General features: G+C 37.5%; 2 protein-coding genes across 2 annotated transcripts; both read right to left on the minus strand.

Moving 5' to 3' along the window:
* Positions 1–197: 197 nt before the first annotated feature.
* On the minus strand, positions 198–13,174 carry LOC111218315 (serine/threonine-protein kinase 24-like). Its single transcript, XM_022740566.1, has 11 exons — positions 12,682–13,174; positions 8,136–8,366; positions 5,624–5,680; positions 5,355–5,463; positions 4,484–4,641; positions 3,335–3,520; positions 3,072–3,217; positions 2,813–2,945; positions 2,610–2,678; positions 2,240–2,376; positions 198–1,040 (listed from the first exon to the last, which is right to left on the minus strand). Exons 1-11 carry the CDS (start codon positions 12,721–12,723, stop codon positions 1,007–1,009), a joined length of 1,302 nt encoding a protein of 433 aa, XP_022596287.1. The 5' UTR covers positions 12,724–13,174; the 3' UTR covers positions 198–1,006.
* A 1,682-nt stretch (positions 13,175–14,856) lies between these two features.
* LOC111218306 (solute carrier family 15 member 1-like) lies at positions 14,857–22,002 on the minus strand. Its single transcript, XM_022740554.1, has 23 exons — positions 21,921–22,002; positions 21,654–21,694; positions 20,550–20,637; positions 20,300–20,441; positions 19,898–20,017; positions 19,676–19,775; positions 19,095–19,185; positions 18,858–18,941; positions 18,657–18,739; positions 18,455–18,541; positions 18,281–18,370; positions 18,152–18,196; positions 18,031–18,063; positions 17,848–17,936; positions 17,237–17,318; positions 16,998–17,117; positions 16,708–16,851; positions 16,571–16,617; positions 16,333–16,440; positions 16,111–16,222; positions 15,569–15,706; positions 15,282–15,389; positions 14,857–15,096 (listed from the first exon to the last, which is right to left on the minus strand). The coding sequence occupies exons 1-23, from the start codon at positions 21,925–21,927 to the stop codon at positions 14,857–14,859; spliced, it is 2,199 nt and encodes a 732-aa protein (XP_022596275.1). The 5' UTR covers positions 21,928–22,002.
* Positions 22,003–23,490: the final 1,488 nt, after the last annotated feature.

The following is a 23,490-nucleotide window of genomic DNA, read 5'->3' on the forward strand; positions in this document are numbered from 1 at the left end:
TTGTGGAATCAGGGCTGCAAACAGAGCATCCAGTGTTTAAAACTGGTCGGGGCTTGAATGATCCAGCCACTTTTTTCTTTTTCTTTTTTTTTTTTTTTTACATTCTCCAACATTATTACAGCCATAGCATAGAGTGTGAAACCAAAAAGATGAAAGAGAATTAAGAAAATATATAATAAATCAATAGTAAAACATGATAGAGGGCAGCCATTTTCATTCACTGGATGAGTACTTAAAGAGTTTTACAACTAGAGAAATCAAAGATCAATACACAAAAAGAACAAGTACAAAGGCAAGGCAATCTCATTTATGGCCATTTTAGTCTCTCAAAATATTTACCTCACAACCATTATCTACAGTTTGCATTTGGCCATTTGTACACAGTGGTTCCATTACAAACGCTCCATTATTTTTTCATGAATCTGTAGAAATTAGCTTATTTACAAGTCTGTACAACCACCCTATAGAGCTCTCTCCATCTCCCAGAGGACCCAATCCACTTAAAGCAGGATACCTGAGTTTTCAATAGATGCTTCAACCCACTCGTCACTCTTCACCGCACGTTTCACAGGATATCTCGCACAGCCACACACACATGCACACAATTAATTAAGCAAGGAACTTTCTCCAAAAGGATGCTGAGCGTAAACCTTTGTGAAAAAGCCACAAACTCACCAAAACCAAAAACTCAAGAGTCCTTGCAGAAAAGATAGCTAACACCACCCTTAAAATAAAACCATCGTGAGGGAGGTATTGAGAAGGGACATCTTACAGCAGGTGGCAGTCATGGAGGCAGCTGACTGGCTGGCCACTGACTGCCCTGAATAGGAGCCTCTGGTGGTGTATTAGCGTAGAAAAAGACATTAAGTAGGCCAGGATTTGCCTCAAGCAAATGAGTGATGGAGACCTTCCTGGGAGACTTCATCCTGGCTGTGGAGGTCAGAGGAAAAGATCTGACTGCTGCCACCAGGGTGGAAAATTAGAGCAGAAGTGGGTGTAGCTCCTCTCACTGAGTGGCAGCTGCATGTGGCACAGAAAACCTGACAAACAGAAAAAAGTTAATATTTACCTACTGAATAGGCCACAGGTTAAAACAACACTAAACATCTGTGGTCACACCAGTGACTGTAATACTTAAACTTCACTATTCCTATCCTTGCTATTACTGGGGGAAAACATATTAAGATTGTCCTGAGGGAGGCAGGATGTTTACCTTCTGTGCAGCGCCCTTTTATTTTAAGAACTTGACAGACACAGTTTGTCAGGCTCAGGTCTACATGATCAGACCTGACTAAAACGTGATCAATCTGAGCTGTAGTCGGCTAGCCTTAGCTGTCCTTTCAACTGAAAGCCAACTGAAAGCATACTAGCACGCTTACAGTTAACATTCTAACATTTAGTATGTTGACAACTTGGTTTTGAGGTATAGTGTGATGAACTGCTTGTTATGAAGTGTTTGAAAAGTAGAAAGTTTGACCAGCTGGTGGCACTACACAAAATGTCATGGGGTCATAAGTTATTAAAAGTTTATCCTTTATGGGCCATGAATATCTGTATAACTTTTTAGCCACACTGGTGACATGGCTCTACCACCACGTCCAAACTGAAGTATCTCAAAACCTACCGCACGGATTGCCATGAAATGTTGTCCAGACATTCATGGTTCCCAGACAAGGAACACTACTGACTTTAGTGATTCTCTGACTTTTCCACTAGCACCACCATAAAATTCACATTTGTGGTTCTGAATAAAATGTCTCAACAGCTATTGGACAGATTACCATGAAATCTGGTTCAGACGTTCATGTCCCCTCAGGATAAATTGCTCACTTTGGTGATCCTCTGACTTTAACTGTGGACTAAAGTGGTGGACTGATGGACCAACAGACTGTCAGATGGACAGTGCCATCCTTTGATGGCCTTGAAGATCCCATTAAATGGGCGCTTGAAAGTTCTAGAAAAATGCCTATAAAAACTCATGCTGACCAGTGTACGTGACTACACCAATACATTCATCACAAATGTTTGTACAATCCTGCAATCTACAGTCTAGTCCATTTAAATTGCAGAGCTTTTCTCTCCATAACTAAGTCCACTGGTTTATGATCCCTCTGCCTCGCCTTAACAACTTATTTAAATGGGAATGACCTTTTGGAAATAATGATACAATTTCATGATTCCTCTCCAAGAACTAAATTTTAACTGTTTAATGGGATGTAAAAATATGAACTTCAATTACCTCTGAAGTCTCTGCACTAGTTCAGCCACCAGGGAATCACAGATGCCTGGGTGTGTTTCTTCTGCCAGGAAAATGGCGTCCCGTAGCTCCTCTGCAACCTCTGGCTTGCCATTACTTGTCTCTCCCTTTTCTTTCAGCTGTAACCATGACAGCTTTTAGATAACATTGTAATGCAATGATTTGCCTAAATATTATATTTGTGGAGTACTATGAAAAAAAACAAGACAGATTTAATTCTGGCTGACCAGCAAAGTACTTTACATTAAAATACATTACATCACACTACATTTACTTTGACAGTTTTGTTTTAAATTATCCATGCAGTGATTAAGATTTTTTAAGAATTTGGGAAATTTAGTAATGCAATTACCTCAGAAAACAATGGAGAAAAGATTGATGATAAGCTTTGTGACAAAGGCCTCTTTGGACTCTCCTGCACCTGAAAAAAACATGATTTTAAGGTGAAAAGGGAAATCTGAAAGACCTCCAACACAGAAAACCTGTTGGTCTTGCCAACAAGAGATGCTCAACTACTAATTTTTTTTTTCCTTCTACAATAGTGTATGGTCTAACCTGTTTCCTTTCAAGCTCAGCGGGCTGTGCTGCCCCATTCTGAATCTTTTTCAGGTCCTTCTCTCTGATGGTGTTGAAAATCCAGGGATCATTACCGGCGTCATTGCCTCCAGACGCTTGGTCATCTGGCTCCCTACAGTGACACATGATTTTAGGAATTTCATCAATGTCTGCAGAGTTGCTAGATTTTCCTTCAGGGTGTGAATTTGCCCTGTCTTGAGTCTCACTGAACTGGATGATGATGGTGCAGACAACTTACTCATCAGAGTCATCAGAATTGGACTCATCCCGAGATTGCTCCGATTTCCACCTCTTATATCTGTCGATCAGCTCTGTCAGATAGGATGTCTTTTTGGCATGCCTTACAATGTACTTATGTTTTAACAGTTCTTTGGCAGTTGGCCTCTAAGGAAAACACACAACACAAACGTAACAGTAAACATTAAAATCATAGTTTTCTTTCTTTATGTACAGTGCACTTTATTACTCATAATGGTATGAACAAGAGTCCTTTAAACTTACAAAACTGGGCTCCTTATTTAAACAGGCTTCAACAAATTCTTTAAGTGGTTTACTGTAGTTTCCTTCCAGTGTTGGGGGGTTGTTCTTTGGGATGAGGAATAAAACCTTCATAGGATGAAGCTCAGAATGTGGGGGCTCTCCTTTAGCCAGCTCTATTGCTGTTATTCCTAATGACCAGATGTCTGCCTATAAAACAAAATAAATTAGAGGAAATAAGAAGTGGACATAAATGAAAGCAAAAGAAAGATGCTTTTAATCAAAAGGAACAGAATCTAACATACTTATCCACAAATACGTGCTCTGACACAATGCTGTGTGAAATGACATTTAAACTGGCTGACTTATACTGCTCGAGTGTATCTGAGGCAACTGACAAGACAGTGACATAGTGGTTATGTTGACAAGCTGCACTGACTCATTTTGTGGTTTACACAAATACGTTCACAAATACGTACACAGTCATTTCTGATCTAGACAACCCATCTTAAAAGGTTTTGTGACAAAAACAAGCACACAGTAGTCAACAGAGCACTGAAAGAAAGACAAAAAGGTACAGATCATTTAGGAGCAATTTCACACAAAACTTTTCTGTTTGGAACCAAAACCAAACCAAGGAATGACACTACATGGTAACAAAATTAAGTGATTTCAGTTTCACATATTCTTTCTGCATCAGCAACTCCCTCTCACTCTGTCTGTAAAATGATTTTATACATCAGAAACATTAAATTTTCATTTAAATTTCTCTAATCAAGTCCCAAGGGACACCAGAACAGGGTTGACACACCTCAATATGCTGGTCTCAATGGGACGTAACAGTCTGACTGTGTGGCTGTTATATTTTCCTCTGTGCACTGTCACTGGACTCTTTGTCCTTTTTCTCTTTGTATTAGTGTGGCTGGAGCCACGCTGGCCTACAGGTCAAATATCCCAACAGAGAAGCTCCCACCACTCCACTGTGTTCAGTCCAAGCCAGGCGATGTGGTAAACTGACAGTAACCTTTTCAAACCACGCTGACCACAAAGTGATCCAGCTGTCAGCCTCAAACACTTTAGTGTAATGCCTTTGTCGCACAGCACATCAACAATAAATTATTTTCTAGCACTAAACTTGACTGTAATAATAGGAGACGTAGGGACAATACTGACCTTTGAATCATAGGCAGATTGCTTTATGACTTCAGGTGCCATCCAGAAAGGTGTTCCAACAAATGTGTTCCTTTTTATCTGTGTGTCTGTCAACTGGCCGGCCACTCCAAAGTCTGCCAGCTTTACATCTCCTTGTTCTGACAGCAACACGTTGGCAGCTGAAAGTAAGAGAGTTTTTGAGAACATTAAGTGCTCAAATGAACATTCAGAATTTTACAAAGATACAGACAATGACATGTCTCAGCCACTTCAGTAATATGGTTGTTCCCAGCTTTTGGCAGTAAATGTGTTTCTAAAATTGAAGATCTGAATGAAAAACCTGATTATTTCCCCATGTAAATCATTAATCAGGTTTCAAAAAGCTTTTTAAGTGTTTTCATTTGCATCATAAAGATCCACGACAAGGACAGTGGCAAGACAACTCTGATCAGTAGACTTACACTCGTCTTTCTACAGGAACTAATAAACACAAAAGAAAAAGACTGCTGTATAAAGCTCCTGTCTGCACTGTGCTCACCACAGCAACATACAGCTTCAGTATTATGAGTGTCAACAATTAAAATGGCCTCCTCTATAACCCAAGGTTATTTTTGATACTTTAAAAGAGAAACAGATCACACATTGCAACATTTACACACATAAATTACACAAAGGAGTGAAATGTGGACAAATTAAAGTGATCTGACTTGTGTTTGCATCTGATTACAGACAGTCCACTGAAAAGAAAAGTTTACTATGATCTAAATAATCACAGGTCCTCTGAGTTGTGGAATTTACTTTCTTTTAGAAAACAAAACACTGATGTCAGTGCACAATAAAACTATTTACAAGCCTGTGCTTAAAACAAGGTGACGGCATGTACTAATCTTACCTTTGATATCTCTGTGGATTTTCTTTTCAGAGTGCAGATACTCAAGGCCTTTGAGGATCTCTCTCAGGATTGTGGCAATCTGTGTTTCATCCAGCGCACCTGGTTCCAACTAGAACAGAGGATAAATTTGAGGATAAAAGGTGACTTTGAAAGACTGCACAGATTTTATATTGTGTTTTCACATTATAAAACAATAATAATGGTCTACAAATTAAACAGTCAAAGTTATCTTGAAATTAGTCATTTAATATATTCTGATATAGACTTACCAAATCAAGGGCTGATCCTCCACCCAAATATTCCATAATAATCCATAACTTTGTACCCTGAAAGAAAGTCAGCTAGTCAGTCTAGACAGTGTTCATAGATTCAGTAGGTATTACAACAGATTAACAGTTTACACTCTCTTTGTCTACGTGTATAAAAATAAGACAAAATAACTATAAATGAAACTTCACTGCTGACATGAGGAAAAGATTATGATAAATATTTCTATTTTTGGTTTAACTAATTTTATTAAATGCAATAGGCCAGGCTAATGTACTGCGTGTTGAGTTGAGTCTGTTAGAGAAACAGCTTACATAAGAAAAAAAAGGAGTCAGTTTACTATTGATCTGTGACATAACTGACATAATTATCTAATCATCGACTGACACTCCCATGATTAATAATTAAATATTCTACTCATTACATTTTTTTTTTATTATTTCACAGGATGACTTCTCTAGCAACTGAGACTACTACTCAACAATCAGACACATGTAATTATATTTAATAATCAAAGCAGATTTGTTAGAATTCAATCTAATGACAAAACAAACTATCACTGCCAAATTTTTTGAAGGAAAACAGAGGTAAAAACAATATTATATATTCAGTCTCTAACCAAAAAAAAGGACATTCCAGATAAATAAAAGTCAGATTATCAGTAGACAGTGTACTGTTGTAACATCCTCAAAATATGTGATCATACATTATTGAAAAAGACGTTTAAAAAATAACGACACACCTTTTCTACAGACTGACTTTGGTTGTAGTGAATCCTGTACTTGTCTGAAACACCAAATATTTTTCAGCTGTCTAAGTCAATTGTGCTCAGAAGCCTTGGCTAACACCTGTTTCCTGCACAAGTGCAATATTTTCAGATGAATAAACGAAATATTATCTGTGAAAGTAGTTCAGCCAGAGTGTCACTACAACTCCAGATTGGTGAATTTGCCATAAACTTGTGTGCTGCGACTTCCAAGTGCACAGTCTCCTTAAGATGTCAAACTTCTGTCTCTGTCTCCGCTGCAGCTGTTGCTCATACAACAGCAGTTGTTCCTTTAAGCTAAGTAACTTCTCTTCATTCCCACTTTTTGATTACTTTAAAATTTCTTTTGCGGTACAATACAAGACAGAGCACTGGTATCAAAACAAAATCTATACACATTTATTCTTAACATTTTGTTTCATAGTTAGCGTATGTTACAAAATGTAAAGAGTTTGTATGACGATGATTTATGCTAACAAACAATCAGGTGGTTGGCTTTAGTAAAAATGTATGTTAATATTAATGGATTTTGTCACTCTGATGATTATTCTTTCTCTTACATCTATTTGGGGGATACTAATGCACTAAGCTTTGGAACTACAGTCCGCAAAATACATTGGGTGATGTATAATGTTCCTATGGATTCAATGAGGTGCGTTATAGGCTACAACATAAGCCTATATTCGTAATATTTCATCAAACTGGCACCAATAAAAGTACGCCAAATCAGCTGTTAGCAGGTTCCGCTTGCAATGTACCCATTAATGTACAAACAATACATTCAATACAAACTGTTGAATAGGTCCTGTCTGGTAGAAATCCTCTAGCACTCACTTACTGATGCATTTTCTGTTTCCAGCAGCAGTACCAGTGGTTTGTTTGGAATGAATGAAACTCCCATTAACATGATCAATGGTTGCTGACCAGAAAAGAAAAAAACTAAGCTAAATCGACACAAAATCTATTTTAAAAAACTCTAGTACAAACTCGACAACTACCAATGTGTATTACATTTTTTTTTAATACACACATGTAAATACATACATACACACAGCACAAATAAGCTTTAATTCTTTCTTTCAGTCAGCAGCATAACTTGAGCTAATGGACCACCACGTCTCTCCTTACTGCTGCTAAGTACCATCGTAAATGCTGCGAGAGGCACTCTAAGCACCATCACATGTAGGGTGAAAATCTACTATAGTTACAAATTTTGTTTTGCAGCTGAGTGGTGCTGTCAATACAGCTCTCACAGATGACCAAAATGCCTTATTTTTTGTCCTAGGCTGGCTTGGGTTATATACAGAGCAGGTTGTGGGGGTTTTTAAAGTTTACATTCACAGCAGATGAATATCGCAGGAGCTGCACCCTTATAATGGTCATGCTGCACGTTTCTATGCATAAAAGGGGCTAGAATTCCTACACCATATATGCATGTGAACACCCTGATATTAAAGCTAAATGTCAGCACATGGACCTCCTAGTCATTCTTTTATTTCAAATCCAATCTTCTGGAGTACAGAGCAAAAGGAACAAAACATTGGCAATGTCCAAATACTCACACGTCTGCAATGTTAACCCATTTTGGTTGTTCTACGGCAATCTGTGCCATATTACACAGGCGATACTTGTTCCATTGCCCATATGCATTATTTATTGACCTACATTGCACTCAATGCACACGCTTGCAGGAACACACTACTTACATATGTACTCAAGCATGGACTATTCACAAGGTTCAAGCTTACCTTAAGATAGGATCCAAAATATTTGGTGATAAATGGACTGTCACACTGGCTGAGAACTGTGATTTCTTGTTGAATGTCCTCTATTTCATCCTCCGCTTCCTCCAGATCAATAATTTTAATAGCCACAACTTTCTGAGTCCGATTGTCGATGCCTTTAAAAACTTCACCAAAAGAGCCTTTTCCTATTCTCTCCAGCTTGGTAAAAAGCTCCTCTGGGTCAGCTCTGAAATTCTGTGTGACAGAGAGATGGATGGAGAGAGAGAGAACAGAGTGCATTTAAAATAACGTAGAACCACAGGAAACTAACAGGCTAAATTCAGTTGCACACATACAAAACCACATTTAACTTAAAAGCACAAGAGATAAATAATAGGTAGTCAAACAGTCATAACAGAGGCACACAGCTCTACATATGAGTCCCAAGTAGAACTGATTTAAGAACTGTTAATGAACAGAAGGAAGGAATTTTAAATCTTGACCACAAAGCATAGTTCTGCCTCTGCTAACACTGTCTGTCAACATACATACAACATAATATGAACAAAGAGAAGATCTGGGTAGAGCTCCTATCAGGTGAGAGAGAGAGTGTGACTGTGTGACGGAATGGGACAGAGAAGAGGATGAAACTCTGTTTTGTCCAACCAACAGTCTAAAACTTGATATTCAATTTACTATCTTATATGACAAAGAATTGCAGCCTATTCTCATATTTGAGAGGCTGGAAGAAGAGATTACATTTTACATTTTTATAAATTTACTTAAAAGATTAATTGATTTAAAAAAATGTTTCCACTTAGTTTTCTGCTGATCGACTACTCAATTAATCAAGTCCTTATCCTAGCTCCACTCCATCACTGCATGGTAAATGATAGTCTTTGGAACTACATTCCCTTAGTTTGTAATGTAGGTTTTCTGTCATAAATGCATAGACTCATAGCCCAAGCTGAAATAAACCTTGGTGATATCATCAGGGTTATTTTCTCACACTTCAGAAAACTCCACCACAGCCACAGAAGACTTTATACAACTGTTTTCATGGGCTGAATAGTTCTAACCATGACTAATAAACTGCTCTTTATGTGAAAACCAATGGAAAAGAGAAAATAGCCTGCCTCACATTTTTATGGTTTCCCTTCAGTGTTTTGTAGTGTCTGCGGAGAAAGAAGTCTGTTTGGACAGGGTTGAGACAAATCTCTCTTCATTCCAGCATGGACAAAATGCAAATGTCAATGTGTGATATTACCATCAAAACTGCAACTGCTAGTTGAAATTTCTGTTTGAACCACCTCACGCTTCACTCTCTCACAATATAGTATATTAATACAAGTTAAACTGAGCATCTTGCATAACCACTGTTCAGTGTGGGATAAATTAAAACAATAAAAATAAGGAATGATTGGTTTTAGTAAAGTCAATGCTGATCAGTTACAATGTGCCTTGATTGGTTGTGATAATGATCTTGAATATCATCTTGGGATATATCTACTTTGCTTTATACAGCTCAGCTGCTTAGGCTAGATGTTATGTGTCCTCTCCTGTTTATCTGCAATAACCAAGAGTGGTATATTAAGAAAAAATAACATTGCTCAAAAGCCAAAAACAATCTTTTTTTTTTTATCAACTTCTGATTATCTAAACTCAAGCAATATGTGAAATTCAAAACCAAAATTTACAACAGCAACAAACAACTCAGAACTTCATCTAATCCAAGATTTTCATTTATCCTTTGTTGACAAACAAACAAACAAGCAGCCTAACGTTTTAATCCTTTCACACTAAACTGTGTGGCTTTGAGTAACAATTAAATCATGAGACAGTGTAACATAGACGTAACTAAGGCTTAATGACCTCTCCCATAAAGGCTAAACAGGGACTCAAGGACTACACCCTGACTGATTGACTGAACTAAATGGCTTATTTCCCCATGGAGCACCAGAGAGGGAGTAATGGTCTTCAAGTTGGCCACTTTAATTTCCCTTCATGCATTGCAATCATTTGCCTAAACTGCCTGAGCAGTGTTTGTACTGCCATATTTTCCATGATAAAAGTAGTACAAAAATAAGTCTATACTGGAAAAGGTTGCATTGTTTATTAAAGTATGTATATTTTTAAATTAATCAGAAAAATTAAAATGCAATTAAGTCTGATGCTTAATTTACCAGGTAACCCTGCCCTAGAAGGATGATCTGTTGGCTCATGCAGTATATTGCTTTAGAGTCCCTCCAGAGAATAGTTTCCTGTAAAAGCGCTAATGCATGGTGGTCAAACCAATATGGAAGGGGAGATGAGCAGCTGTGATGAGCAGCTGTACTCTGAAAAACTGGCTGCTGAATTTGATAGCAAAGGGACTTTACATCAAAGACAAAGAGGCAGAGCGGTGCAGAATAAAGCAGAGTAGAAACAACACAACCAAAATACTATCATAACACTGGTGTGGTCAGTCATCCAGGTGAAAATTATAATGTCGAGGCTGACCTCTGTAAAAACAATGGGAAAAACAACAAGGGCACTGTGACCACAGACTACACATGATGGGAATGTACTTGCCATATACACAGTCAGCAGGTTTACTCCGACAACTAAAGCTCCCCGAACCTCGCTCTAAAAGCATGTGTTTGATGCTCTCCCATCTGCGCTACACAACTGTGTAGTCTAGTGTCATCCACGCACCACACCCTCAGGGTTGAAGGCTCACTGCCAGTTCTCCAACTGCTAACACCCCTCTGCATGGTAACCTGTGGGTCCAGATCTACTGTTTCCCCTCTCAACCTGTATTAGTCTGTGCATGGGTTAATAAAGAATTCATAATTCAAGAAAAATAGCTATATTGTGTGCTATCAATGGAATATTCATGCATCTCTTGGTTATGTCACCCGAGGAGGTTGTCTTTTATGGACTGTAATGTGGCCTACTTTATACATACTCTTCAACCAGGGCACGTGCTGACTGCAAGCTAGTGGCTGGTTCAAATCAAAAATAGTTAAAGTTTAACATAAGACTATCCAGAAAAGAAAACAAAAAAAAAACAATCAAAAACAAACAAATAAACAAATAAAATAAAAAAACAAACATTCTTCAAGCTATTATACCTTTAGCAGGCCATAAAAATGCAAGTATACTGAATTGCTAAACATTTTTGAACTAATGTCTGGGTCAAAACTAAAGCTGAAACCACAAGCCAATTAATCAATTAGTCAATCGGAAGAATATTAAATCAGCAACTATTTTCTTGTGACAGTTAACTGAATATTTTAAGATTCTTCGGTGTTGATGGGAGAGAAAAACCAATATGATAACATTAGTGCTGAACTGAACCAATTGATTCATTGATTAGTGGATTGAAATATTATTAAATTACAACTATGTCAAAATCAATTAATGATATGATTAATTTAATGAGCATAAATTCCAAACATGCTCTGGTCCAAGCTTCTGAAATCTGAAGACTCGCTGCATTTCTTAATTTCATAAAACTGTAAATTGAAAATTTTTCCGGATTGTCTTGACAAAATTAATAATTTAAAAAGACATGATCTTTTTATGATGGGGATTCACTATTTTTTTTACTTTTATAGACCTATAAAACTGCCACATTAATCAATATTGATTGTTTTAGGACCCCCATATGCTGCTGTAGTGTTTATCCTGAGATAATACATCAGTGGTTGCAGTTGCAGCTGTTAATTGACAACACATTGGGCTTCACTATAACTCTTAATGTACCAAATAAATAACTGAGTAATCGACAAAATAATTGCCAAATTTATCAACATTAAAAAGATAAGCTTAGCTGCAACCCTAATCAAACTGAATAGGTGTACTATATTACAAATGATAACCAGGGCTCATGACATGATATATCACCAACTGAAGGAAGTAAAACACACAGTATACTGCACGTGGAGCATCAGTTCAGGTCTCAGAAATGATTAAAGCTGAAGCAATCAGTGAATTCACATAGGTCAATTAATCAACTGGTTGATCAGAGAGAAAAAAGAAAATTGTTATTTTTCAAGCGTATATGTTTGATGTTTCCATCCTCTCTTCGAATTTGCTGCTTTTCCTTGTTTTAAATTACAATAAATTGAATATCTTTTGCAGGGTTGGTCACACAACACAGTAACGTGGATACATCAACTTTGATACAAAAAAACTGTAATGGGTACTTTTCCCCAATAATGGATGCATGGATGTTTATAAATTGGGAGTACGCTCAGTCAACAGAATACAGAGCATATTTATGATTTCATAGCATTTTATTTAGTAACTTTACATTTGATAATAGATAATTGATAAATCAGATGGTATACAGTCATTCTGGACTTTGGTAAGTAAGTGCATATATTACTATAAAGCAAAGGTTGATAGTGGTAAACATGATGTTGATACAGTGTTCCTGTAACGGTAGATAAAGTTATTTAGGGGCAGATACTTCAACTTCCATGCTAAAGATTAGAGGAAACGTGAAGTAAACTGTCGGTCACTTTTACCCAAATGAACTTGCCTCTGAAAGTTAGCTTTTAATGTGATAAAATAAAATATTTACCTGAATCCCCGGCAGTCCACTCTGAATAGGAGAGTGAGCCATGGCGTCAAATCGGCAAAGATGACGCCTTTCCTCGTCTTTTCTGCTTGCCTTATCAGAGGTCCTACGTTAGTTTCCTCACAGACCGTTTGCTTGGATGATCTGATCCGTATTGCAAGCTGGTTAATGTATCAAACGGAGATGTCGCTTGGTTTTAAAAGAAACTAGCTTGACTTGTCGGCTTGTACTTCGAGCTGCCTGCCCTCTCCACACTCGCCTTCCGCAGTTAGCTAAGGTTAGCTGGGCTAGCTACTTTAGCAGCTAGTTAGCAAACAGTTAGCTGAATAATTATATCTCCGGATGCGGTCTCTCAGCAGGTGGTTGGCAGTTTCCCGATGGTAAGGTAGACGTTTGGTCTGAAATAGTCGCACAAGGTAAATAGATGCACACTGTTATATAGTTGTATCGCTTGTTGTTCTATTCTCTCATCACTTTTCTCTGTCGCCCGGCGCCATCTTGGTTAATGTCATTTTCATTTTCCGGGGGCCCAATCGGAGGAGACCGTACACATACCGTCATTCGTAAACCAACACACGTCACTGAAGGGGGGGGGGGCGGGGCGGGCGTTCACACAGGTGCTTCACATGTGGTCTGATGTAGAGGTGTCAAGGGTCCGTGCATTAACTACATTTCTTCTGCAGTTCACGTTGTTTAATGAAAAATGCTAGCTTGGGGGTTAATGTCTAACTTCATTGTCCTACTTGTACTAGTGCAAATGTATGTTGACGTTTGTGAGCTCATTCTTCATTAGCCGATGCTGCTTAAACGCTGTTAACGCTTTGCGTATGTTATTGTCCCATTGAATGAAGACTTACTATACTATGACATTTTATGATGTTTTTATGCCTTATTATACTATGAAGTTTTTATGACATTTTATTCCTTAATATACTATGCCGTTTTTTGTTTTCATGCCATATTGTAATATGACAATTTTGTGACATTGATTTTACCATTGCTTCTCTGTCTTACATCCTGACCACTGTGAAGACATGTCCAGGCAATGCATTTGTCAGGCAGTCCACACCACACACTTGACCTTAGTATAGTGCATGTGTAGCCAAGGGCGTTGCTCTGTGGTCACACAGCTACAATGTCATCATGGATAAATCTGCCTAATCTCCGCCTGAGGAAGAATCACCATGGCCATACTTAAGCAGATATTGTAACAAAACCAAAGCTGACATTCCTTGCACTTTCACTGGGGTATTTTATTTTATTGGTTTATGTATGACCTGTGAACGAGTAGGCACTGTTTGCAATAAACTCAATTTTTCTCACATATTAATATATTTTTTTTGTAATTTAGTATCACATGTACATTGTTAAATTGATAATACATTTTTTTACAATAATGTTTATTGAGTAAACTCTATCCACAGATTGGAACATGCAGTTGAAAGAGCTACAAAAATCTATTTTTAGCCAGTAGCCAGTTGCCAGTTTAGGAGCTCACATCTTCTGGAACAGCCTGGATGGAAGGTATGCATTGCTGACCCCCACAGGGAAACCACTGTTTTTTTATCCAGTACTAGCCAAACACATTTATTGCAAAAAACAACACTATTCAGTTTTATATGGCCCAGACGTTTATAAGCTAAAGAGATGATATCAGGCTTAGAGATTGCTAAGAATGACAATTACATCCTCAATGGTTTTTGGTCCAAGACTTCAAAATAGCATTTGAAATGATAAAACACAACAAAAATTTATTGATATTGTTTACCTGAACATAACTTATACATAAATATAAAAGAGCAATTTATCTGCTGTTGTTGTAATATTTTAGCCTATATTAAATTAATTTGTTATACTGAATATAATGTTAAAGAGCTTAGGGTTCTTTGTTCACAATAGTTATTTTACCATTAAAATATAAAATATTTAAAACACACACACACAAATACACACATATGTGTACACACACACACACGCACACATACATACGCACATGCGCACACATACACACACACACACGCACACATACATACGCACTTGCGCACACATACACACACACACACACACACACACACACACACAATACTGGCAGAATTACTGTACATTCTTCCTCACATGTTGATGTCAAACTTTGTATAGAAAACCAATTCGGATATCTAACTTGCTTTTTTATACTGTTCACATTTTGGTCTGTTTGTCTTTATCATCTTCATCATGACATTTAATTGAGTCTCTCTTGTTCATCTCAACCTCTGTCTTCTGTAGTTTGTGTTTATTGTCCTCATCATCTTCATTTACATTCTTCTTGAACTGGGCCTCAATTTCTGCAGGGTCAATGTAGGTGTAGAAATAGGCCATAATGGAGAAGATGAAACACACTGCAACCAGGAGAGAGGCAAAGAGGACATATTCTGCCCACTTTGAAAGAGGAGGTGAGAGATAGAGGGACAAATATGGTATTAATGCATCATCATATTTTACTGTCATTACATGACACTGAAATACAAGTATGTCTGACATGTCCACTAGAAATATTTAATCACTTTTAGTCACAGAGGATTAGTTGTTTTGAGTTTAATTAGTGGGAGTACTTTTTTTTTTACCTGTTTGGGAAGCTTTGCAAGCTCAGCCACAATCAGTACAATGAAGTTGCCAATAGCAACAGTAAACAACCAGCCGGCTTGCAGCACTGCTTTCATGTTACTGGGAGCCTTGAAGAAACAAAAGAGCATAAAATGAACAAAAAGCCATAAACAAAGAACATTAAACAGAACTATTATATAGTTTTTGGACAAAGGAAATTAAATATTCTAATCAATGTGTCCTATACTTTCTTGGATGAAGGTACAGTAATGTAATACATGAGTGGAGGATGTTCTAACAAATTTACCTGAGAGTAGGAGAACTCCAAACCAGTAACAGAAAACATCACTTCACCAGCAGTTATAAAGAAGTACTGTGGGATCTGGAGGGCCATGTGAACTGAATTGGGCTTGATGTCTTCTGCAGCAGTGATAGACTCCTGACACTAAAATAAAAAACAGAAATAATCATAATAGAAATCATAATAGTTACCAGAGCACAAAAACATGCATAAAGTTGCCTGTATGCTTCGTCAGACCAGCTTGTCAGATGGAATAAGATATAAAAGGCTCTGGTTGTACAAACAATACTTGATCATAGGATCAATTAATAACACAATAGGAAAAATATAGAACATCACCATCCTTATACTTAAAGCATTAGCTTTTTTTTCACTTGGATCAAATGTGAGTTGTCAGAAATATCCCAGATGAAAGAAAAAAACATTACAGACTATTCATACATATAGTTAGACCTAATTTAACTTTTCTCAGTATATTCACAAATAAATTAATAGAATATACAATCTATTCTGAAATTCATGATATTTGAAATAAATGTGACACTTACATTTGGCCCAAAGACCAAAGTGCTGGGAATAAAGAAAGTATATGAACTTCCAAATCCAAAGTCCGTGCTGTATTCACATGACTGTGACCCACTCCATAGTGTGAACGTGACCCTGATCATTTGAAAATAAAATCTGTTTAATAAACTGTATTTTTATTTGCAAAAAAACTATAATTATTTTGGAATAAAAAAAGGGAATCAGATAAGATGAAAAATCCTTACTTTCCATTTTTTATCAGGGAGTAGTTGGAATAAGAAAACGGCTCAATTAGTCCAAAGTTGGCTGCAGGTATTGATACGTTCACTGCTGTTTTCATTCCATTTACGAATCTAAAATTGTTACATATTGAACAAAAACATTACGGACAGAAATTTGATCATCTCAATAGTCAATAATTCATTTTCTGTTGGTCAACTGATCAATCAATTGTATATTTGTAACAGTTTTAATTCAACTTACCGGATTGCATTGTTGCCTTCTTGTGGCTTGGAAGTTATATCATCAGTCTGAAGAAATAAGACAATGGATTTTGGTTAATTAAACCAGTAAAAGATATTGTGTGTCTATATTTTCATTATTTTGTGCGTCTCACTCACCATCAGCCATTCGTCAGTGATGGTCAAAGGAATGAGAAGTGTTTGTCTCTGTCCCTTGGCCAAAGAAATAGTATTCCTCACTTCTGGGTGTCCAACTGAAATGTTGATTTGTCCTGCTTCAAATGTGAAGTATTCATTACTGGCCTGCAAAACAAAGAAATCGTTGAAACTGTGTAGACATTGGGGTCAGGATATGTGTACATTGACAGTGGGGTTTTGGTTTGCGTGCAAATGTTTTTTTTTACAAAATTTCAAACTTTGGTGTTATGTTTATTGATGAGAGAACATACCTGAGCTGCAGTAAGATTCAGTGGATCATTGCCAGGCATCTTAATTGTGACTGTCTCACTGCCCATGTTAAGTAGTTTCAGCTGACTCTGGGATGTTGATGGGAAGGTGGGCAATGTTTTCTGAAAATTAGATTTAAAAAAAAAAAGTAAAAATGAGAACTTGAAATAAATAAATCTCTAAGCTGATTTGTATTTTACAGTATATAAGAAGATGAACACAATAATTGTTTTCTACTTACATCAATTTCAATCTGAACCAGAGCAGCACAGACAAAAGCTATAGCTGCCAGAAGCATCCCCACTGTCATTCTTTTCAGAGGTCTGTTGAATTAACATAAAGTTCTGTTACTATTTTTTATATCAATTGAAAGAAATTACAGCAGTAAATGTCTTAATGTTAATACAGGAATAAGAATTTCCATCACTGTAATACCAGCATTTTCAACATTGACATGATTGCTGTGGGCCTGATTCAGTCTGGCCTTGTATTCAGATGCTGAGAAATATATCAGTCAGTCTGATGACACTGCTTTTTCACTCATACTGTCCTCCATTGTTGAGTACTAGTTTGACATTTTGGAAAATCCACTTATTTACTTTCTTCTGCAAATTATATGAAAAGAGCAGTACCTCTCTCCAGGCTGTACGCTAAATATGAAGTTACAGCTAGCAGCTGATTAGCTCAACTTAACACAAAGACTGAAAAACAGGGAAACAGTTGGTCTTGCTCTTTCCAAAGGTAACCAACACACTTACTAACTAAATGTTAAGTAAATGTTATTGAATAATCCTATGGAGTTATTTAATCATCCTATAAAGGACCGACAGATATAGTTTTAGGAATACTTACGTGAAGTTCAGGCCACATTTGTTGATCAGAGGGTAGATTACGCTGTCCATGATAGGCACCAGAGTCAAGATCAGGATGGGGTTGACAGTCTTTTCAGAAACATAAAGTGCACGGTGAGAATTTTCTCAAATACAGTGCATCACATCAGTTCAAGCTAACATGATAAAGATTCTTTTAACTTACCTGCATCTGATCAGGCTGTATAACAAGGCTCCCCTGCAGACACAAAGAAGTCATTAGAACATAACCACATTGCTGGAATTAGGTAAATATATGTTTATATTGGTTTCATCACCAAACTTACAAAGTATCCATTCATGGTGGTAGCTTGCAGAGTCCATCTAGAGCCCTTTAAGACAAATGCAAAATTTAGCACAGTTTCCACACCTAACAATGATGCTGCCAATTATAATGTAACATAACTTTAAGGTACCTTTTGGTCAAATAGTGTCCAAAACATCGGCAGTGGGATGTATAAAAAGAGGACCTTCAGCACCATTTTGATTTGAGCAATGAGGAGTTTCTACATCACAGAAAAACAAGCCATTACTTTACTGAAGAAACAGCATGTTAGACACTTTAAAGAATTAAATAAAGTGAAACGTACATCATATTTTTCCTCAGCCCAGTCCATCCAGTGCTGCCTCTTTGGGTATTGATTGCTTCTGTGCCTGTAGCGGTTTTTAATGGCAAACTGATTGAGAGAAGAGCAAAGTGAGAGAGAGAGATGTTTTTAGAGACACCTATAACCGCTGTTGGCACACGTTAATGCAAAATGTGTTGATGCAAATGGTCTAAACCACACTCACCCCAATGCATTTACACACATCCAGCATGATGTTTCCCTGTGGTTCAGCTTTGTAGTACATACCACTCCCGACGATAAACACCACTGTTAGGGGCATCACAGGCAAAACATCAGTATCAATATACAGTATATATTATGTACCAAACCTTTAAATTTCTGCTTTATTCATAGAATTGCAGTCTCCAAATATGTTTAAACATACCAAGGGCAACCAGCATTAGTGCTGCAGGGACACCGAAGGCCAGAGAATAACACTTCTGCTGACTGTGGATGCCACAATCTTGAGCTGCAGATGGAGACAAACAATTGTCATTCAACTACATGTTAAAATAATCTCATATTTAAGGACTTTTGTTAATGATTATCATGCACAACATGCACACATATGAATGAAGTATGGCACTGTTTGTCATAAACTTTAGGTCCTACTCATTTCTACCTCTGAGGATTGGAGTGATGATGGTTGATAGGAGACTCCCACCATTGATGCACAGGTAGAATACAGAGAAGAAAGTTCTCCTTTGCCTGTCCTGCACAGAGAAATATAGTTTAGTGACTTCCGTCTCGTAAGCAACATGGCTCAAGGGATAGCAAAGTCGGTTTGTCATTTAGTCCATCACTTTGAAATATCTCTACAACTATTGGATGAATTGTCATGGAATTTGGTTCAGGTATCCATGGTTCCCAGAGGATAAATTAGCAAATGTTTGCACACTAACAAGTTAAACTAAGATAGCAAACATGCTAAATATTATACCTGCTAAACACCAGAATCCTAGCACTGTCATTGTGATCTTGTTAGCATGCTGATGTTTTTGAGCATTAAGCTCAAAGTCCAGCTGTGCCTGAGTGCAGTCTCAAAGAGCCACTACCATGGCTTTAGACCTTTTATAATATTAGTGTTTAGTGCCTATATTTTGATAGTGGATGTTGCAATTACACATTCAACGTCATGGTCAATGTTAAACATTACAGGAGAAGATTCCTAAGATAGGAGCAGAAGAGAGGCAATCTTCTAACCTGGTGGTCACTAAACTGGTCTCCACCGAAGGCAGCCACACAAGGTTTGATGCCACCTGTGCCGAGGGCGATGAGGAAGAGACCCACCATGGACAACACACTGAATGTGAAGAAGAACACGTGCATGAGCAAGGAGTTCAAAATATGTGATGAAAACTGCCTGCTCAAATGCTGTGTCCTGGATTTTGACTCAATTATTTCTGGAGTAGAGTAGAAACTCACACATGAAAGGTCATGTTGTCTGGTGTGCCATCTCTGTCCGTGTCAGTGATGTCATGGATTGCGCTGACAGCCATTGCAACCTGGCCAATTGCATAGACAATGGACAAGTAGATGATAGTCCTGAGGGAGAGAGAGGAAAAGAGATGAGCAATGGTGGAAGAAGTACTTAAATCCATTACTTAAATAAAGGTATCAGTACAACACAACCTTAACCCTTTTTAATTAAATGTTTACTGTATGCATATTTTTCTGCTGTAGTTGTTTGTATAACAGTGAACACACACAATTGTGTAGTATACTTCCACAAATGTGATAAAGTTATCCTCTAAAACAACTTGCATACCTATGTAAATAATTCTAACCTCTATGCATATATCAAAAGAACCTGAGACAGTTGCTTACTTAAACTTTCCCAGCCAGGAGTCAGCCACAATGGCTCCGAGGATAGGGGTGAGGTAGCACAGAGCCACAAAGGTGTGGTAGATGGAAGTGGCCAAGTCATCGTCCCAACGCAAGAAGTACTTGAAGTACAGCACAAGCACAGCTGTGGACAGGCAGGGAAAAGGATGGTTTAAGGACGGTTGGGAGAGTTTCCTCATTATGGTTACAAAAGTAATCAGGTGGTTTGCAATCTGGTACTAAATATTCTCACCTCGCATTCCATAGTATGAGAACCTCTCACAGAACTCGTTCACAACGATGAAGAAGATGCTGAGTGGGTAGCCACACACCTCTTTGCTCTGATGGACAAAACAAACAGCAGCATGGTGTTTAGCAGCGCTGGATGAAGTATTTAGATCATTTACTGAAGTAAAAGTGTAAATACCACACTATAAAAAAAAGTAAAAATCTTGCATTCAAAATCTGACTTAAGTAAAAGCATCAAAATATACTTAAAATACCAGAATTAAAATGATTCATCCTGCAGAATGGCCCATTTCAGAATAATGTATATATATTAATCAATGATAATTGGTGATGCATTAACATGTGCATCACTTAAATGCTGCCGCTGGTGAAGGTGGAACAAATTTTGATAACTTTATATATTCTACTAATATTACATCATAATTATTTGTTGATTGTATTTTTCCTTATTAATCCGAATCTAAAAAATAAGTAGTGTCTCAAGTTATCAAATAATTACAGTGCAGTAAAAAGTACAATACTCCCCTCTGAAATGCAGTTGAATATAAGTATAAAAATCGAAAATACTCAAGTATTGTACAGTTAACTCAAACTTGTATTTAAGTACAGTACCTGAGTAAATTTACTTGGTTACTTTCAACAAGTGACTATATTTATCAAAGGAAAAAGTTCCAATAGTGCTTAATGGTCCCTGCCATGTTATATCATATTATTGGATCATTCTTGTTGATTGACTAAAATGTAAGCAGTACTTTATTTTATTGTCCATGGTCAAGGTGAAACCCATTTCTTAAAACATTTTTTTTTCATATTTTTGTGTAAGTTAATTCATAGTCTGAAAAGTAACCAGTAACTATAATTGTAAGATAAATGTCATAAAAAGTAAAGCATGGAATATATGGAATTACTCACGTAAAACACAAGTAGCCTACCTCCAAACTGTACTTAAGTGGTGCTTGGTATTCAGGAACTTATAGCAGCATTAAAGCGAATGGAATATTGAGAGAGCGGTTACTTTGTTCCTATGGATTATCATTTAGTCTCACTGAACAATTAAAAACATAAACTACACAAACATTCAATAAATTAAATAAATGAAGTACTTTACCGTTCCTCTCTTCTCCTTCCCTTTCTTGGGATCCTCCTTATCTGTGCACAAGATGAAGCTAGTTTAAACAACCATCCCTTTTCCATGAAAAGAGACAAATGCTGCAACTTCTTCCAAGTTGTATTTTTCTCTTGTTCTTTCCTCCCTCCACCCCAACTTTCCAGTTTGGAGTAAAGAGACAGCACAGCGGCAAGTAAGAGTGTGCAACTGGTGTCTACATATATATTTACTTTTTGTGGATTTGAATGAAAACGCACTAAAACTCACCTGTCATGATGTCTTAGTGACGTTGCTGCCTGCTTTCCACTGTAGTTGGATATTCCTTTGAGATTCTTCCAGGGAGCAGTTGATAATTTATCCTTCCCTGTTCACCAGTGACAGTGGGAGTGTGTCATGTAATATTGCTTCTTATTAGCCCTTGATCTGTCTTTCACACTGCTGACAGTGTTGCTTTTATGGTGGGTGGGAACATGAGATATAGAAGATAGGAAGTCCAATATGCTCAGCCCCTGAAAACTCATAAAAGGTATTAATTCCCTAGAACTTTACAACTGCAAATGTAAGAGTGAACACAAGAACAAACATTAATAAAAGAGTAAATGAATAAGGACTCATGAGTACAAGTGCAGAGAAATGAGTGCATTTTATTTAAAAGAAAAGCATAAGGGAACATCTCTGTTTACAGCAGGACAGTGAATTTGTGTTAAATAAAAATAAAAAAACCCATCGCTGCCCAAATATAAAACAATTTCTTGAACATTTCAATCAACACTAAAATGGTAAAAGCTTCATATTCCTCCCACAGTAGGCGTAGTGTTTGGTTCCACACCTCATCGCTTTGGCAAGAAGGTGAACATTTCTTTACAGTGTATAAGCCCCACACAGCAAGATACTTTGCAAATATTGCACACACTCCTTTATATACATTAATAAACAACTTGGAATATATTTTTTGTATGCAATGGCTTTAAATATTTAAAAACTCTTCGGCTCTAAGACATTGAAGTGATTTAAGGTTGAATGCTAACATAGGAGGCCCTTTTGCAAATTTGCATTTTTGTAGAAATATAACTTCATGTACAGGGAGGTGAGCGTCGATGTATGCAGCATATACTGTTCATCAAGACATCAATACAGTGGCTTATAAAAGTGGAATACTGTACATAAAAAACATAATGTGAAACATTTTCAAAATGAACACAAATGGGCTGTGGGTGTATTGTAACGACATGCATAATAAAGGTCCCAACAGGAATGTCTCCATGGAAAAAAAACGTCCCAGTCTTTTCAGGTAGAAACAGGTAAGGTGGAGGCAGGTTTGTCTCATCACACATTATGTCTGGCCGTGAAGCAGGGTCTGTGTCCTGTCATCTCTCATTGACGGACCCCTCAGCTCTCAGGGCCTCACCTCAGTAATCTCACAGGAAAATTTAATTGGCCACACCCAGCACAGTTACCATGCCTACTATATATGATAGAAAGGTCCATTGCCTTGGTCATGGTCCACTGAGAAGGGTCAGAGGTGGTCAGACTTGTCTGTGTTTTTGTCAGTTTCCCTTTGAGCTGACAGAAGAGAAGCAGGATTCGGTTTAGAAGAGACAATATGGCTTCACTGGCATGCCTGCTTGGCGAGTATTGGGGGTGGGGAGGGGGGGTGGGGGTTGCTGAGGTCAAGGTGAACCCAGGTTAGCATCATACCACAGAGGACGAGCTGGGGATGCCCTGGATGGTGGCACTGGTTGGCGTGCCACTGATAGCATTAAAGATGTGAAGCGAGTCTGGAAGAACGCTCTTCATGCCATCTTCCACAGGACTGATCTGAAAGGAAAAATGTGAT

Source organism: Seriola dumerili, unplaced genomic scaffold (genome assembly GCF_002260705.1).
Source record: "Seriola dumerili isolate Sdu_G_001 unplaced genomic scaffold, Sdu_1.0 BDQW01000052.1, whole genome shotgun sequence".
Lineage (NCBI taxonomy): Eukaryota > Metazoa > Chordata > Actinopteri > Carangiformes > Carangidae > Seriola > Seriola dumerili.